This window comes from Lissotriton vulgaris, chromosome 5 (assembly GCF_964263255.1).
Source record: "Lissotriton vulgaris chromosome 5, aLisVul1.2, whole genome shotgun sequence".
NCBI lineage: Eukaryota > Metazoa > Chordata > Amphibia > Caudata > Salamandridae > Lissotriton > Lissotriton vulgaris.
In genome coordinates, this window is record NC_141693.1 from 1249360260 (window position 1) to 1249379363 (window position 19104).

The 19104-nt window shown below is 50.6% G+C and overlaps 1 protein-coding gene across 2 annotated transcripts in view; it reads right to left on the reverse strand.

Annotated features, from left to right (window-relative positions):
* CD53 (CD53 molecule) overlaps window positions 1-19104 on the reverse strand; it is a 197128-nt gene that overhangs the window by 42640 nt on the left and 135384 nt on the right. For both annotated transcript variants that reach the window (XM_086923094.1, XM_086923093.1), the window contains exon 4: window positions 2890-2964. In XM_086923094.1, the coding sequence (XP_086779220.1) occupies window positions 2890-2964 (75 nt within the window). The remainder of the gene's footprint in view (window positions 1-2889; window positions 2965-19104) is intronic.

Consider the following 19104-nt stretch of genomic DNA (forward strand, 5'->3'; position numbering starts at 1 on the left):
CTGTAAATTGTAAAAACATAAATACAGAGCCCCAAATGTTTTCTTAGGGTCCCACTGCTGAATGCCAAGGTTGCCATTACCTTTTTTATTCACTACCCTACACTTGCTTTGACTTTATCTTATCCTTCAAAGTATTTGTTCGATCCACACATCTGTCCTCATCGTTTTCCTACCTCTCTTGCTCCATCTTTCTTCCCTTTCTGTTTTTTCTCTTGCTCTGAAACATCTGTTATTGAAAAATGAGCCCCAATCTCCTAAGATGAGTACAGGTGCCTACCACAGACACATTAAGTGGTGGGTATGGCTGGGTAAGCATACCTCACATAGAGAGCACAAGCTGCCAAAACAGTCAGATCTACATGAGCATGTGATGCACGTGGAATAGAACTTCTGGTAGAGTGGGCTGCCATTGGAGTTAGTTTGTTCGATCTTTGGGTAAAGGAATTTTTAAACTGAGCAAAGCCAACATTGTTTTACGTGTAGCTTACAAAAGTGTGAGTCTTCTGCCTAAATCAGGAGTGTAAGAATGTGTACTTCTTGGCCCTTGGCTTTGTAAACCACTTCACAATATCTGCACCCATGCTGGATATTTTCCAAACGTGGCAAGGATGGCACTCACTTTGTGACCCATGCCTTCACCAATTATCGGTCTGACACGTTTCAGCACTGTGTTCTGCAGTCGCTCGGGTCTCCTGCCACTCAATACACCTGCCTCATAACTGTAGATGTTGCTTATTCAGCTCTGCGTTTCTAGTTACATCGACTTTTCACAATGGTGAAAGTCTGAGGTGGTGCTGCTATGACTGGAACGTATCTGCATGCTACACAATCGCTGCAGTAGTAGACTTTTAACTCACTAACTTTGAACTCAAACTGCTTAATGATCGGGTCAACATTGTTCAATATTTTACTTGATATATTTAAGGCTTTTACTAGGGATTTAAAATCCCCCCAGCGTTCTATATATTTTCTTTACTGATGTCACCCACGTAAGTTTCGAATGCGGAAATGTTATTCCTGTCTCCTTTTACTGATATTTTAGCACATTGTATGGTGTTGGGTTATAGCTGAAGAGTTCACGCTCACACAGCAGACACAGGTCACCAATGTATGGTCGGCTAGTGCTGGCTCTCCATGTACCTAAGGACCCTATTTACAATAATGCCTGCAAAAAAAAACAACACTTCTAGCAGGCCCCTCAGACAAAGGCAGATCGCTCACGTTGTGTTATGACCTGCCCAAGAGTTTCTCTCTTGTTTATACACTCATATCAAAAAGTTTCAAGGACTATATTGAGAATTTTCAGAATGAGACTACAGAAGAAATGCAAGCTGTTTTGAGAGCCATAAACTCACTACTAGTGACCTCAGGTGACTGTGAAAGGGGTTTCTGCAACATGAACCTGATAGCATCACAATACAAAACTATCTTGGTATTGTACGTCTCTCATCACTAATGTTCATAGATCTCATGAGTCCTCCTCTGCCTCCTTGAATTCCATTGCCATATGCCAACAGGTGGCTGGCTGGCTGCTCATCACCATGTGGATAATACTTATTCTAGGAAGGTAGATCCTACTGCCCATCACAACAAAAATACCTTATACATGGAGTTTTATTAAGTGTTAGTGATTCAATTCTTTGCAAGGTGTCCATATAACTCTTTTCTTATGGTTAAACATCCTGCTACAATACAGCATGGTCTGGTCTATAATGTCAGAACTAATATAAGTGAAGAATATCCAGTTATAACTGTATCTTTCATAGGGAATATTATTTACCATGCCCAGAATACCAAATACAGTGTGTAACTTACATTTTTTTAGAATGATCACAGTGCTACAACTGTCATTGTATATAATGGTGGTATGTTTTTAGGTTAATATTGTTTATAGTTTTGATATGTATATTTGTAGTTTCTAGTTTTGTTAAAGCAATGCATGCACTCTGCTTTTTTCTTAGTGCCATGTTTTGAATGCCTAGTTTGTAGAACTAGTCTACTGTAGTTAGTCAGGCATCAAACTTCATAAACATATGGCTGTTCATTTCTTCAGACAGGGAGCTCAAGTCACAGGTTAAGTACTGATCAGTTCCCATTTGTTAAATCTTGTAATGCTCTCGAAGGCACTCATGATAGACCTGCTAACCATATGTCTGAGGTCTTAAGGGCTGATGTAATTTCTTATGATGACACTTCCTGTGATGCCACGGGCAATGTCATGTGCCAAGATGCCCTTTGCGCACTGCCTAACTTGGTTAGTCCTCTTCAAGGCCCGACAGGTACTATGTGATGAGGAAAGGGGGGTGTACGGCCCACTCCCTGGGACATTTTCAGGCCTTGGGGACCTCATCTCCCAGGTTTGAGCTAAAGATTGAGGGGAAGAGGCGAGCAGCCCCAATCCCCGAGCCTCACTGAGGCATGAGGGGACCCCATCCCCTGGAACCAATTAAAAAATTAAGGGGTGGAGTGCACAGCCCATATCCCTGAGCCTTTATCAGGCCCGGGGGACCCGATTTCCTCGGACGTTTAATTAAAAGGTGAAGTGGTTGCACGTCTTTGTCCTGGAGCCATTGTATGGTCCCAAGGGACTTCCCTGCAATGGCCAGCTCTGTTACGGTGTCCCAGGCATCCATCCCTACGAGCCTGGCAAGGAAGTATTATACACACCTACACTGCAGGAACAGAAAGCTGTTCAAGAATTCCAGCCATAGTGTTTTTTAAAGTAAAAACAACTATTAAACTGTACCTCAAAAACCCCTTTACAAGGCAGTGAAGCATTTTCCGACAATTAAAGCGGAAGACTCATCTTTCTGTTTGCACATTAGGTAATCATTGCAAGAGCTTTCTCCAAACCTTGCACAACTAATGGTCAGATATTTCAACACTCACCTGTGGCTCATAGATGAAGAGGCATACAGCCAGTATTACCTCTGCCAAGAGGATGATCAGGAGTAAGATAAAGAACTAAGAGGAAACAAAGAGAACACTGGTTAAGAAGTAGATCAGACTCAGACCAAAATATTCTGGGTTTTCAATGACTAAGATACAGTGATGACAAAATATCTTGGCGACATTTCATGATACAAGATGCTGAATTCAAACATGATTGGACACATTAGGAGTGTGTTCAAGGGATATCAATGCAAAAATCCGACTTGATAAATCCCTCCTGTGACAGAGCGTCTGTTTTTCTTTCTATTTAATCTAAACTGTTTGGCACAGGGATTCGTTTGGTTGAAACACGCTTTTTCATCTTGAATGGACTGCACACAACCAATAAAGGAGAAAGCAATACGGTATTTATTTTTCGATGGACGCGCTGGAATGTTAAGATGGTTTGGATCATAGAGTTTCTTGTTGACTTTAGAGCCGATTCACAGGCTTGTGCCTATGACACTGATACACTTTATATGAGATTGAAATAATACTTCTGAGCCTATGTATGACATTTCTACAAAAAAAATGCATTTATATTATTTTACTGGGTACTGCTGACCCTAAATCAGGAGATTTTTTGCAGATTTAGTAGCTGCCAGTGTATGACTGTTTTCCAATTCCAAGGTGCCCGCTCATTTACTTTTTACAACTGGGCATTATTTTTCCAAATGGAGCAATCCCTTCGAATCCAGATCCATTAAATGTTTACTGTTTCTATACCCTAATTTGCACACTTATTCTGGCTTTTTGGGAACTAAGAGCCTCAAAACACGAGATTGGTTATCCTGAGGTAGTAAGTTATCACCCCAAATTATCAATACCACCAGGATTGGTAATGTACCATTTGGAATGACGAATTACTGGAATTGAGTTTAAACTCATACATTTCTCAGATAATTCCCGAATTCTGGACCTTTTTGCAAGAACATGTTCAATAAGATTTGGCAGTCCCTGTAAACAGTCTAAGTGGGACCATGACACTCCTCTAAGAAAAGGAAGATTACAGTAGAAATCCATACAACTGCACCTAATTCTCAGGGTAATTACCATCAGGAGACTTTACCATTTTTCCAACTTGTGACATGTACAGTGGAGGCTGAAACACCTAGAGCAGTGCTTTCCCAAATATTCCAGAACCGTGACCCATTTTTTATAACAAATAACTTTCACAACCCACGTAGCCTTAATGGGTGTAAGGTGGGGCGATTGTTTGGTGTCATAACAGCAACTGTTTGTACATTTTCAACCATGCGCATGCCTTTCAGTATTGGATTGTGGCAAAGAGAATCCTCTGCCTATACAAGTGAAAGATGGTGAACTGTACTGAAGTCTGGATCAGTTTTCAGAGTTGGTTTGCAGTAAAATTACAAGGCACCTAGAAAATCTTAGTAATCTTAGTATATATATATATATATATATATATATATATATATATATATATATATATATATATATATATATATATTCCAACAAAGTTTGCCCTGAAGCTTGAAGACGCCACTCCACAAAGGAAAGTTCACCAGAACTCTTTATTTTACAAACCGGCTTTCACATCCAAATGATTTCAATCCCTATATATATATATATATATATATATATATATATATATATATATATATATTCCAACACTCTGTTGCGTGGAAACTCAAGCCGCAGACTTGTGAGCAAGGAACAGACTCTACAAGATGTGTAGAGTGCTGTTGTTTGAGTAAATAAATATTCACACTTTAAGAAGTTCTGGCCCGTGGCGTGTTGTTTTTTGGATTTAAACAGCGCCTTACATGGAAATATACATATATATATATATATATATATATATCATTGCTCCAAGTTGCCCCTCGACAAAGGTGCACCCTCCAGTAGCTCCCACAACGGCGTTCACCAGGCAAGGCAGGAATTCGTCCTCCGATAGGTTTCACAGTTCTTTAGCCGATCATTAAAAAGCCTGACGCGTTTCTGAGTTAAATACTCTTCATCAGAGGCTCGGCGAAAGTTCGTGCTATGACACGCCCATATTCAAAATTAATTCCCCACAGTTGGGTTTCAAACGCAAAGTACACTGGGCATTGTAGTCTGTGTCACATACAAAAATCCATAGATGGATGCACGATAAATTAAAACTGCCCATGAAAGCCCTGGATGGGCCTCGGCGACTCGTACCAAGCCATAATCCTGTCAGCTACCGGTTCCCACATGAGACTCCGAATATTCTGAGCCTCGGGACCCCCCAGTAATCACGGGATGGTGCGCCTTTCGCAGCTGGGCTGTCGCGTTTAATATCATTGCTCCAAGTTGCCCCTCGACAAAGGTGCACCCTTCGGAGCGCTTGAAATTTTGTTTTCTTGTGGGACTGGCACTGATGACGGCCAATGGGGCCAGAAACGCGTCTGCCATGGCGTTTCACAGACTTCAGGAAGCGACTGCGTGTTTGCCAAATAAATCCTTCATTTGAGCCCGGAGCATGTGTCTCGCTGATTTCTAAAGAGGTCAGCATTGGTTTTCTATGTGTAGCCGGGTCTCTGCTGATACCGGCAAGGGGCACGCCCTCTCGTTCAGGAGCTCCATGTGATCAGCAAAAACTGTGGTGGAGTGTGAGAAGCACAACACGGTGCCCCCCCTAGCAGAGGTACTAACCAGCTGGTGTGTGTCTGCGCGAAGGGGAGAGAGGAGGCGGCATTGCTCTGCCTGATAAGGGCTCATTCGAAGGTAATGGCCGGAATAATATGCCCAGGACCCCTGTGGTGGAGTGCAAGAAGCGCCAAGCAATTGGGGGCACGAAAGTGAGTTTGTTGTCCCATACACTGGTATACGGGACCTCGTGGACTGCAGGTTCCATCAGGCAGTGCTCCTGGGAGGTGCAACGCTGTTATTACACTCACCTGGAGGAGGAGGAGCCAAGGGACTGCTGATATTGAAGTGGTCTCTGGAGCGCTTGAAATTTTGTTTTCTTGTGGGACTGGCACTGATGACGGCCAATGGGGCCAGAAACGCGTCTGCCATGGCGTTTCACAGACTTCAGGAAGCGACTGCGTGTTTGCCAAATAAATCCTTCATTTGAGCCCGGAGCATGTGTCTCGCTGATTTCTAAAGAGGTCAGCATTGGTTTTCTATGTGTAGCCGGGTCTCTGCTGATAACGGGAAGGGGCACGCCCTCTCGTTCAGGAGCTCCGTGTGATCAGCAAAAACTGTGGTGGAGTGTGAGAAGCACAACACGGCGCCCCCCCCTAGCAGAGGTACTAACCAGCTGGTGTGTGTTTGCGCGAAGGGGAGAGAGGAGGCGGCATTGCGCTGCCTGATAAGGGCTCATTCGAAGGTAATGGCCGGAATAATATGCCCAGGACCCCTGTGGTGGAGTGCAAGAAGCGCCAAGCAATTGGGGGCACGAAAGTGAGTCTGTTGTCCCATACACTGGTATACGGGACCTCGTGGACTGCAGGTTCCATCAGGCAGTGCTCCTGGGAGGTGCAACGCTGTTATTACACTCACCTGGAGGAGGAGGAGCCAAGGGACTGCTGATATTGAAGTGGTCTCTGGAGCGCTTGAAATTTTGTTTTCTTGTGGGACTGACACTGATGACGGCCAATGGGGCCAGAAACGCGTCTGCCATGGCGTTTCACAGACTTCAGGAAGCGACTGCGTGTTTGCCAAATAAATCCTTCATTTGAGCCCGGAGCATGTGTCTCGCTGATTTCTAAAGAGGTCAGCATTGGTTTTCTATGTGTAGCCGGGTCTCTGCTGATACCGGCAAGGGGCACGCCCTCTCGTTCAGGAGCTCCGTGTGATCAGCAAAAACTGTGGTGGAGTGTGAGAAGCACAACACGCGCCCCCCCTAGCAGAGGTACTAACCAGCTGGTGTGTGTCTGCGCGAAGGGGAGAGAGGAGGTGGCATTGCGCTGCCTGATAAGGGCTCATTCGAAGGTAATGGCCGGAATAATATGCCCAGGACCCCTGTGGTGGAGTGCAAGAAGCGCCAAGCAATTGGGGGCACGAAAGAGAGTCTGTTGTCCCATACACTGGTATACGGGACCTCGTGGACTGCAGGTTCCATCAGGCAGTGCTCCTGGGAGGTGCAACGCTGTTATTACACTCACCTGGAGGAGGAGGAGCCAAGGGACTGCTGATATTGAAGTGGTCCTGGAGCGCTTGAAATTTTGTTTTCTTGTGGGACTGGCACTGATGACGGCCAATGGGGCCAGAAACGCGTCTGCCATGGCGTTTCACAGACTTCAGGAAGCGACTGCGTGTTTGCCAAATAAATCCTTCATTTGAGCCCGGAGCATGTGTCTCGCTGATTTCTAAAGAGGTCAGCATTGGTTTTCTATGTGTAGCCGGGTCTCTGCTGATACCGGCAAGGGGCACGCCCTCTCGTTCAGGAGCTCCGTGTGATCAGCAAAAACTGTGGTGGAGTGTGAGAAGCACAACACGGCGCCCCCCCCTAGCAGAGGTACTAACCAGCTGGTGTGTGTCTGTGCGAAGGGGAGAGAGGAGGCGGCATTGCGCTGCCTGATAAGGGCTCATTCGAAGGTAATGGCCGGAATAATATGCCCAGGACCCCTGTGGTGGAGTGCAAGAAGCGCCAAGCAATTGGGGGCACGAAAGTGAGTCTGTTGTCCCATACACTGGTATACGGGACCTCGTGGACTGCAGGTTCCATCAGGCAGTGCTCCTGGGAGGTGCAACACTGTTATTACACTCACCTGGAGGAGGAGGAGCCAAGGGACTGCTGATATTGAAGTGGTCTCTGGAGCGCTTGAAATTTTGTTTTCTTGTAGGACTGGCACTGATGACGGCCAATGGGGCCAGAAATGCGTCTGCCATGGCGTTTCACAGACTTCAGGAAGCGACTGCGTGTTTGCCAAATAAATCCTTCATTTGAGCCCGGAGCATGTGTCTCGCTGATTTCTAAAGAGGTCAGCATTGGTTTTCTATGTGTAGCCGGGTCTCTGCTGACACCGGCAAGGGGCACGCCCTCTCGTTCAGGAGCTCCGTGTGATCAGCAAAAACTGTGGGGGAGTGTGAGAAGCACAACACGGCGCCCCCCCTAGCAGAGGTACTAACCAGCTGGTGTGTGTCTGCGCGAAGGGGAGAGAGGAGGCGGCATTGCGCTGCCTGATAAGGGCTCATTCGAAGGTAATGGCCGAAATAATATGCCCAGGACCCCTGTGGTGGAGTGCAAGAAGCGCCAAGCAATTGGGGGCACGAAAGTGAGTCTGTTGTCCCATACACTGGTATACGGGACCTCGTGGACTGCAGGTTCCATCAGGCAGTGCTCATGGGAGGTGCAACACTGTTATTACACTCACCTGGAGGAGGAGGAGCCAAGGGACTGCTGATATTGAAGTGGTCTCTGGAGCGCTTGAAACTTTGTTTTCTTGTGGGACTGGCACTGATGACGGCCAATGGGGCCAGAAACGCGTCTGCCATGGCGTTTCACAGACTTCAGGAAGCGACTGCGTGTTTGCCAAATAAATCCTTCATTTGAGCCCGGAGCATGTGTCTCGCTGATTTCTAAAGAGGTCAGCATTGATTTTCTATGTGTAGCCGGGTCTCTGCTGATACCGGCAAGGGGCACGCCCTCTCGTTCAGGAGCTCCGTGTGATCAGCAAAAACTGTAGTGGAGTGTGAGAAGCACAACACGGCGCCCCCCCTAGCAGAGGTACTAACCAGCTGGTGTGTGTCTGTGCGAAGGGGAGAGAGGAGGCGGCATTGCGCTCCAGATAAGGGCTCATTCGAAGGTAATGGCCGGAATAATATGCCCAGGACCCCTGTGGTGGAGTGCAAGAAGCGCCAAGCAATTGGGGGCACGAAAGTGAGTCTGTTGTCCCATACACTGGTATACGGGACCTCGTGGACTGCAGGTTCCATCAGGCAGTGCTCCTGGGAGGTGCAACGCTGTTATTACACTCACCTGGAGGAGGAGGAGCCAAGGGACTGCTGATATTGAAGTGGTCTCTGGAGCGCTTGAAATTTTGTTTTCTTGTGGGACTGGCACTGATGACGGCCAATGGGGCCAGAAACGCGTCTGCCATGGCGTTTCACAGACTTCAGGAAGCGACTGCGTGTTTGCCAAATAAATCCTTCATTTGAGCCCGGAGCATGTGTCTCGCTGATTTCTAAAGAGGTCAGCATTGGTTTTCTATGTGTAGCCGGGTCTCTGCTGATACCGGGAAGGGGCACGCCCTCTCGTTCAGGAGCTCCGTGTGATCAGCAAAAACTGTGGTGGAGTGTGAGAAGCACAACACGGCGCCCCCCCCTAGCAGAGGTACTAACCAGCTGGTGTGTGTCTGCGCGAAGGGGAGAGAGGAGGCGGCATTGCGCTGCCTGATAAGGGCTCATTCGAAGGTAATGGCCGGAATAATATGCCCAGGACCCCTGTGGTGGAGTGCAAGAACCGCCAAGCAATTGGGGGCACGAAAGTGAGTCTGTTGTCCCATACACTGGTATACGGGACCTCGTGGACTGCAGGTTCCATCAGGCAGTGCTCCTGGGAGGTGCAACGCTGTTATTACACTCACCTGGAGGAGGAGGAGCCAAGGGACTGCTGATATTGAAGTGGTCTCTGGAGCGCTTGAAATTTTGTTTTCTTGTGGGACTGACACTGATGATGGCCAATGGGGCCAGAAACGCGTCTGCCATGGCGTTTCACAGACTTCAGGAAGCGACTGCGTGTTTGCCAAATAAATCCTTCATTTGAGCACGGAGCATGTGTCTCGCTGATTTCTAAAGAGGTCAGCATTGGTTTTCTATGTGTAGCCGGGTCTCTGCTGATACCGGCAAGGGGCACGCCCTCTCGTTCAGGAGCTCCGTGTGATCAGCAAAAACTGTGGTGGAGTGTGAGAAGCACAACACGGCGCCCCCCTAGCAGAGGTACTAACCAGCTGGTGTGTGTCTGCGCGAAGGGGAGAGAGGAGGCGGCATTGCGCTGCCTGATGAGGGCTCATTCAAAGGTAATGGCCGGAATAATATGCCCAGGACCCCTGTGGTGGAGTGCAAGAAGCGCCAAGCAATTCGGGGCACGAAAGTGAGTCTGTTGTCCCATACACTGGTATACGGGACCTCGTGGACTGCAGGTTCCATCAGGCAGTGCTCCTGGGAGGTGCAACGCTGTTATTACACTCACCTGGAGGAGGAGGAGCCAAGGGACTGCTGATATTGAAGTGGTCTCTGGAGCGCTTGAAATTTTGTTTTCTTGTGGGACTGGCACTGATGACGGCCAATGGGGCCAGAAACGCGTCTGCCATGGCGTTTCACAGACTTCAGGAAGCGACTGCGTGTTTGCCAAATAAATCCTTCATTTGAGCCCGGAGCATGTGTTTTGCTGATTTCTAAAGAGGTCAGCATTGGTTTTCTATGTGTAGCCGGGTCTCTGCTGATACCTGGAAGGGGCACGCCCTCTCGTTCAGGAGCTCCGTGTGATCAGCAAAAACTGTGGTGGAGTGTGAGAAGCACAACACGGCGCCCCCCCCTAGCAGAGGTACTAACCAGCTGGTGTGTGTCTGCGCGAAGGGGAGAGAGGAGGCGGCATTGCGCTGCCTGATAAGGGCTCATTCGAAGGTAATGGCCGGAATAATATGCCCAGGACCCCTGTGGTGGAGTGCAAGAAGCGCCAAGCAATTGGGGGCACGAAAGTGAGTCTGTTGTCCCATACACTGGTATACGGGACCTCGTGGACTGCAGGTTCCATCAGGCAGTGCTCCTGGGAGGTGCAACGCTGTTATTACACTCACCTGGAGGAAGAGGAGCCAAGGGACTGCTGATATTGAAGTGGTCTCTGGAGCGCTTGAAACTTTGTTTTCTTGTGGGACTGGCACTGATGACGGCCAATGGGGCCAGAAACGCGTCTGCCATGGCGTTTCACAGACTTCAGGAAGCGACTGCGTGTTTGCCAAATAAATCCTTCATTTGAGCCCGGAGCATGTGTCTCGCTGATTTCTAAAGAGGTCAGCATTGGTTTTCTATGTGTAGCCGGGTCTCTGCTGATACCGGGAAGGGGCACGCCCTCTCGTTCAGGAGCTCCGTGTGATCAGCAAAAACTGTGGTGGAGTGTGAGAAGCACAACATGGCGCCGCCCCCTAGCAGAGGTACTAACCAGCTGGTGTGTGTCTGCGCGAAGGGGAGAGAGGAGGCGGCATTGCGCTGCCTGATAAGGGCTCATTCGAAGGTAATGGCCGGAATAATATGCCCAGGACCCCTGTGGTGGAGTGCAAGAAGCGCCAAGCAATTGGGGGCACGAAAGTGAGTCTGTTGTCCCATACACTGGTATACGGGACCTCGTGGACTGCAGGTTCCATCAGGCAGTGCTCCTGGGAGGTGCAACGCTGTTATTACACTCACCTGGAGGAGGAGGAGCCAAGGGACTGCTGATATTGAAGTGGTCTCTGGAGCGCTTGAAATTTTGTTTTCTTGTGGGACTGACACTGATGACGGCCAATGGGGCCAGAAACGCGTCTGCCATGGCGTTTCACAGACTTCAGGAAGCGACTGCGTGTTTGCCAAATAAATCCTTCATTTGAGCCCGGAGCATGTGTCTCGCTGATTTCTAAAGAGGTCAGCATTGGTTTTCTATGTGTAGCCGGGTCTCTGCTGATACCGGCAAGGGGCACGCCCTCTCGTTCAGGAGCTCCGTGTGATCAGCAAAAACTGTGGTGGAGTGTGAGAAGCACAACACGGCGCCCCCCTAGCAGAGGTACTAACCAGCTGGTGTGTGTCTGCGCGAAGGGGAGAGAGGAGGCGGCATTGCGCTGCCTGATGAGGGCTCATTCAAAGGTAATGGCCGGAATAATATGCCCAGGACCCCTGTGGTGGAGTGCAAGAAGCGCCAAGCAATTGGGGGCACGAAAGTGAGTCTGTTGTCCCATACACTGGTATACGGGACCTCGTGGACTGCAGGTTCCATCAGGCAGTGCTCCTGGGAGGTGCAACGCTGTTATTACACTCACCTGGAGGAGGAGGAGCCAAGGGACTGCTGATATTGAAGTGGTCTCTGGAGCGCTTGAAATTTTGTTTTCTTGTAGGACTGGCACTGATGACGGCCAATGGGGCCAGAAATGCGTCTGCCATGGCGTTTCACAGACTTCAGGAAGCGACTGCGTGTTTGCCAAATAAATCCTTCATTTGAGCCCGGAGCATGTGTCTCGCTGATTTCTAAAGAGGTCAGCATTGGTTTTCTATGTGTAGCCGGGTCTCTGCTGACACCGGCAAGGGGCACGCCCTCTCGTTCAGGAGCTCCGTGTGATCAGCAAAAACTGTGGTGGAGTGTGAGAAGCACAACACGGCGCCCCCCCTAGCAGAGGTACTAACCAGCTGGTGTGTGTCTGCGCGAAGGGGAGAGAGGAGGCGGCATTGCGCTGCCTGATAAGGGCTCATTCGAAGGTAATGGCCGGAATAATATGCCCAGGACCCCTGTGGTGGAGTGCAAGAAGCGCCAAGCAATTGGGGGCACGAAAGTGAGTCTGTTGTCCCATACACTGGTATACGGGACCTCGTGGACTGCAGGTTCCATCAGGCAGTGCTCCTGGGAGGTGCAACGCTGTTATTACACTCACCTGGAGGAGGAGGAGCCAAGGGACTGCTGATATTGAAGTGGTCTCTGGAGCGCTTGAAATTTTGTTTTCTTGTGGGACTGGCACTGATGACGGCCAATGGGGCCAGAAAAGCGTCTGCCATGGCGTTTCACAGACTTCAGGAAGCGACTGCGTGTTTGCCAAATAAATCCTTCATTTGAGCCCGGAGCATGTGTCTCGCTGATTTCTAAAGAGGTCAGCATTGGTTTTCTATGTGTAGCCGGGTCTCTGCTGATACCGGCAAGGGGCACGCCCTCTCGTTCAGGAGCCCGTGTGATCAGCAAAAACTGTAGTGGAGTGTGAGAAGCACAACACGGCGCCCCCCCTAGCAGAGGTACTAACCAGCTGGTGTGTGTCTGTGCGAAGGGGAGAGAGGAGGCGGCATTGCGCTGCCTGATAAGGGCTCATTCGAAGGTAATGGCCGGAATAATATGCCCAGGACCCCTATGGTGGAGTGCAAAAAGCGCCAAGCAATTGGGGGCACGAAAGTGAGTCTGTTGTCCCATACACTGGTATACGGGACCTCGTGGACTGCAGGTTCCATCAGGCAGTGCTCCTGGGAGGTGCAACGCTGTTATTACACTCACCTGGAGGAGGAGGAGCCAAGGGACTGCTGATATTGAAGTGGTCTCAGGAGCGCTTGAAATTTTGTTTTCTTGTGGGATTGGCAATGATGACGGCCAACGGGGCCAGAAACGCGTCTGCCATGGCGTTTCACAGACTTCAGGAAGTGACTGCGTGTTTGCCAAATAAATCCTTCATTTGAGCCCGGAGCATGTGTCTCGCTGATTTCTAAAGAGGTCAGCATTGGTTTTCTATGTGTAGCCGGGTCTCTGCTGATACCGGCAAGGGGCACGCCCTCTCGTTCAGGAGCTCCGTGTGATCAGCAAAAACTGTGGTGGAGTGTGAGAAGCACAACACGGCGCCCCCCCTAGCAGAGGTACTAACCAGCTGGTGTGTGTCTGCGCGAAGGGGAGAGAGGAGGCGGCATTGCGCTGCCTGATAAGGGCTCATTCGAAGGTAATGGCCGGAATAATATGCCCAGAACCCCTGTGGTGGAGTGCAAGAAGCGCCAAGCAATTGGGGGCACGAAAGTGAGTCTTTTGTCCCATACACTGGTATACGGGACCTCGTGGACTGCAGGTTCCATCAGGCAGTGCTCCTGGGAGGTGCAACGCTGTTATTACACTCACCTGGAGGAGGAGGAGCCAAGGGACTGCTGATATTGAAGTGGTCTCTGGAGCGCTTGAAATTTTGTTTTCTTGTGGGACTGGCACTGATGACGGCCAATGGGGCCAGAAACGCGTCTGCCATGGCGTTTCACAGACTTCAGGAAGCGACTGCGTGTTTGCCAAATAAATCCTTCATTTGAGCCCGGAGCATGTGTCTCGCTGATTTCTAAAGAGGTCAGCATTGGTTTTCTATGTGTAGCCGGGTCTCTGCTGATACCGGCAAGGGGCACGCCCTCTCGTTCAGGAGCTCCGTGTGATCAGCAAAAACTGTGGTGGAGTGTGAGAAGCACAACACAGCGCCCCCCCCTAGCAGAGGTACTAACCAGCTGGTGTGTGTCTGCGCGAAGGGGAGAGAGGAGGCGGCATTGCGCTGCCTGATAAGGGCTCATTCGAAGGTAATGGCCGGAATAATATGCCCAGGACCCCTGTGGTGGAGTGCAAGAAGCGCCAAGCAATTGGGGGCACGAAAGTGAGTCTGTTGTCCCATACACTGGTATACGGGACCTCGTGGACTGCAGGTTCCATCAGGCAGTGCTCCTGGGAGGTGCAACGCTGTTATTACACTCACCTGGAGGAGGAGGAGCCAAGGGACTGCTGATATTGAAGTGGTCTCTGGAGCGCTTGAAATTTTGTTTTCTTGTGGGACTGACACTGATGACGGCCAATGGGGCCAGAAACGCGTCTGCCATGGCGTTTCACAGACTTCAGGAAGCGACTGCGTGTTTGCCAAATAAATCCTTCATTTGAGCCCGGAGCATGTGTCTCGCTGATTTCTAAAGAGGTCAGCATTGGTTTTCTATGTGTAGCCGGGTCTCTGCTGATACCGGCAAGGGGCACGCCCTCTCGTTCAGGAGCTCCGTGTGATCAGCAAAAACTGTGGTGGAGTGTGAGAAGCACAACACGGCGCCCCCCTAGCAGAGGTACTAACCAGCTGGTGTGTGTCTGCGCGAAGGGGAGAGAGGAGGCGGCATTGCGCTGCCTGATGAGGGCTCATTCAAAGGTAATGGCCGGAATAATATGCCCAGGACCCCTGTGGTGGAGTGCAAGAAGCGCCAAGCAATTCGGGGCTCGAAAGTGAGTCTGTTGTCCCATACACTGGTATACGGGACCTCGTGGACTGCAGGTTCCATCAGGCAGTGCTCCTGGGAGGTGCAACGCTGTTATTACACTCACCTGGAGGAGGAGGAGCCAAGGGACTGCTGATATTGAAGTGGTCTCTGGAGCGCTTGAAATTTTGTTTTCTTGTGGGACTGGCACTGATGACGGCCAATGGGGCCAGAAACGCGTCTGCCATGGCGTTTCACAGACTTCAGGAAGCGACTGCGTGTTTGCCAAATAAATCCTTCATTTGAGCCCGGAGCATGTGTCTCGCTGATTTCTAAAGAGGTCAGCATTGGTTTTCTATGTGTAGCCGGGATTCTGCTGATACCGGCAAGGGGCACGCCCTCTCGTTCAGGAGCTCCGTGTGATCAGCAAAAACTGTGGTGGAGTGTGAGAAGCACAACACGGCGCCCCCCCTAGCAGAGGTACTAACCAGCTGGTGTGTGTCTGCGCGAAGGGGAGAGAGGAGGCGGCATTGCGCTGCCTGATAAGGGCTCATTCGAAGGTAATGGCCGGAATAATATGCCCAGGACCCCTGTGGTGGAGTGCAAGAAGCGCCAAGAAATTGGGGGCACGAAAGTGAGTCTATTGTCCCATACACTGGTATACAGGACCTCGTGGACTGCAGGTTCCATCAGGCAGTGCTCCTGGGAGGTGCAACGCTGTTATTACACTCACCTGGAGGAAGAGGAGCCAAGGGACTGCTGATATTGAAGTGGTCTCTGGAGCGCTTGAAATTTTGTTTTCTTGTGGGACTGGCACTGATGACGGCCAATGGGGCCAGAAACGCGTCTGCCATGGCGTTTCACAGACTTCAGGAAGCGACTGCGTGTTTGCCAAATAAATCCTTCATTTGAGCCCGGAGCATGTGTCTCGCTGATTTCTAAAGAGGTCAGCATTGGTTTTCTATGTGTAGCCGGGTCTCTGCTGATACCGGCAAGGGGCACGCCCTCTCGTTCAGGAGCTCCGTGTGATCAGCAAAAACTGTGGTGGAGTGTGAGAAGCACAACATGGCGCCCCCCCTAGCAGAGGTACTAACCAGCTGGTGTGTGTCTGTGCGAAGGGGAGAGAGGAGGCGGCATTGCGCTGCCTGATAAGGGCTCATTCGAAGGTAATGGCCGGAATAATATGCCCAGGACCCCTGTGGTGGAGTGCAAGAAGCGCCAAGCAATTGGGGGCACGAAAGTGAGTCTGTTGTCCCATACACTGGTATACGGGACCTCGTGGACTGCAGGTTCCATCAGGCAGTGCTCCTGGGAGGTGCAACGCTGTTATTACACTCACCTGGAGGAGGAGGAGCCAAGGGACTGCTGATATTGAAGTGGTCTCTGGAGCGCTTGAAATTTTGTTTTCTTGTAGGACTGGCACTGATGACGGCCAATGGGGCCAGAAATGCGTCTGCCATGGCGTTTCACAGACTTCAGGAAGCGACTGCGTGTTTGCCAAATAAATCCTTCATTTGAGCCCGGAGCATGTGTCTCGCTGATTTCTAAAGAGGTCAGCATTGGTTTTCTATGTGTAGCCGGGTCTCTGCTGACACCGGCAAGGGGCACGCCCTCTCTTTCAGGAGCTCCGTGTGATCAGCAAAAACTGTGGGGGAGTGTGAGAAGCACAACACGGCGCCCCCCCTAGCAGAGGTACTAACCAGCTGGTGTGTGTCTGCGCGAAGGGGAGAGAGGAGGCGGCATTGCGCTGCCTGATAAGGGCTCATTCGAAGGTAATGGCCGGAATAATATGCCCAGGACCCCTGTGGTGGAGTGCAAGAAGCGCCAAGCAATTGGGGGCACGAAAGTGAGTCTGTTGTCCCATACACTGGTATACGGGACCTCGTGGACTGCAGGTTCCATCAGGCAGTGCTCCTGGGAGGTGCAACGCTGTTATTACACTCACCTGGAGGAGGAGGAGCCAAGGGACTGCTGATATTGAAGTGGTCTCAGGAGCGCTTGAAATTTTGTTTTCTTGTGGGATTGGCAATGATGACGGCCAACGGGGCCAGAAACGCGTCTGCCATGGCGTTTCACAGACTTCAGGAAGTGACTGCGTGTTTGCCAAATAAATCCTTCATTTGAGCCCGGAGCATGTGTCTCGCTGATTTCTAAAGAGGTCAGCATTGGTTTTCTATGTGTAGCCGGGTCTCTGCTGATACCGGCAAGGGGCACGCCCTCTCGTTCAGGAGCTCCGTGTGATCAGCAAAAACTGTGGTGGAGTGTGAGAAGCACAACACGGCGCCCCCCCTAGCAGAGGTACTAACCAGCTGGTGTGTGTCTGCGCGAAGGGGAGAGAGGAGGCGGCATTGCGCTGCCTGATAAGGGCTCATTCGAAGGTAATGGCCGGAATAATATGCCCAGAACCCCTGTGGTGGAGTGCAAGAAGCGCCAAGCAATTGGGGGCACGAAAGTGAGTCTTTTGTCCCATACACTGGTATACGGGACCTCGTGGACTGCAGGTTCCATCAGGCAGTGCTCCTGGGAGGTGCAACGCTGTTATTACACTCACCTGGAGGAGGAGGAGCCAAGGGACTGCTGATATTGAAGTGGTCTCTGGAGCGCTTGAAATTTTGTTTTCTTGTGGGACTGGCACTGATGACGGCCAATGGGGCCAGAAACGCGTCTGCCATGGCGTTTCACAGACTTCAGGATGCGACTGCGTGTTTGCCAAATAAATCCTTCATTTGAGCCCGGAGCATGTGTCTCGCTGATTTCTAAAGAGGTCAGCATTGGTTTTCTATGTGTAGCCGGGTCTCTGCTGATACCGGCAAGGGGCACGCCCTCTCGTTCATGAGCTCCGTGTGATCAGCAAAAACTGTGGTGGAGTGTGAGAAGCACAACATGGCGCCCCCCCTAGCAGAGGTACTAACCAGCTGGTGTGTGTCTGTGCGAAGGGGAGAGAGGAGGCGGCATTGCGCTGCCTGATAAGGGCTCATTCGAAGGTAATGGCCGGAATAATATGCCCAGGACCCCTGTGGTGGAGTGCAAGAAGCGCCAAGCAATTGGGGGCACGAAAGTGAGTCTGTTGTCCCATACACTGGTATACGGGACCTCGTGGACTGCAGGTTCCATCAGGCAGTGCTCCTGGGAGGTGCAACGCTGTTATTACACTCACCTGGAGGAGGAGGAGCCAAGGGACTGCTGATATTGAAGTGGTCTCTGGAGCGCTTGAAATTTTGTTTTCTTTTAGGACTGGCACTGATGACGGCCAATGGGGCCAGAAATGTGTCTGCCATGGCGTTTCACAGACTTCAGGAAGCGACTGCGTGTTTGCCAAATAAATCCTTCATTTGAGCCCGGAGCATGTGTCTCGCTGATTTCTAAAGAGGTCAGCATTGGTTTTCTATGTGTAGCCGGGTCTCTGCTGACACCGGCAAGGGGCACGCCCTCTCGTTCAGGAGCTCCGTGTGATCAGCAAAAACTGTGGTGGAGTGTGAGAAGCACAACACGGCGCCCCCCCTAGCAGAGGTACTAACCAGCTGGTGTGTGTCTGCGCGAAGGGGAGAGAGGAGGCGGCATTGCGCTGCCTGATAAGGGCTCATTCGAAGGTAATGGCCGGAATAATATGCCCAGAACCCCTGTGGTGGAGTGCAAGAAGCGCCAAGCAATTGGGGGCACGAAAGTGAGTCTTTTGTCCCATACACTGGTATACGGGACCTCGTGGACTGCAGGTTCCATCAGGCAGTGCTCCTGGGAGGTGCAACGCTGTTATTACACTCACCTGGAGGAGGAGGAGCCAAGGGACTGCTGATATTGAAGTGGTCTCTGGAGCGCTTGAAATTTTGTTTTCTTGTGGGACTGGCACTGATGACGGCCAATGGGGCCAGAAACGCGTCTGCCATGGCGTTTTACAGATTTCAGGAAGCGACTGCGTGTTTGCCAAATAAATCCTTCATTTGAGCCCGGAGCATGTGTCTCGCTGATTTCTAAAGAGGTCAGCATTGGTTTTCTATGTGTAGCCGGGTCTCTGCTGATACCGGCAAGGGGCACGCCCTCTCGTTCAGGAGCTCCGTGTGATCAGCAAAAACTGTGGTGGAGTGTGAGAAGCACAACATGGCGCCCCCCCTAGCAGAGGTACTAACCAGCTGGTGTGTGTCTGTGCGAAGGGGAGAGAGGAGGCGGCATTGCGCTGCCTGATAAGGGCTCATTCGAAGGTAATGGCCGGAATAATATGCCCAGGACCCCTGTGGTGGAGTGCAAGAAGCGCCAAGCAATTGGGGGCACGAAAGTGAGTCTGTTGTCCCATACACTGGTATACGGGACCTCGTGGACTGCAGGTTCCAT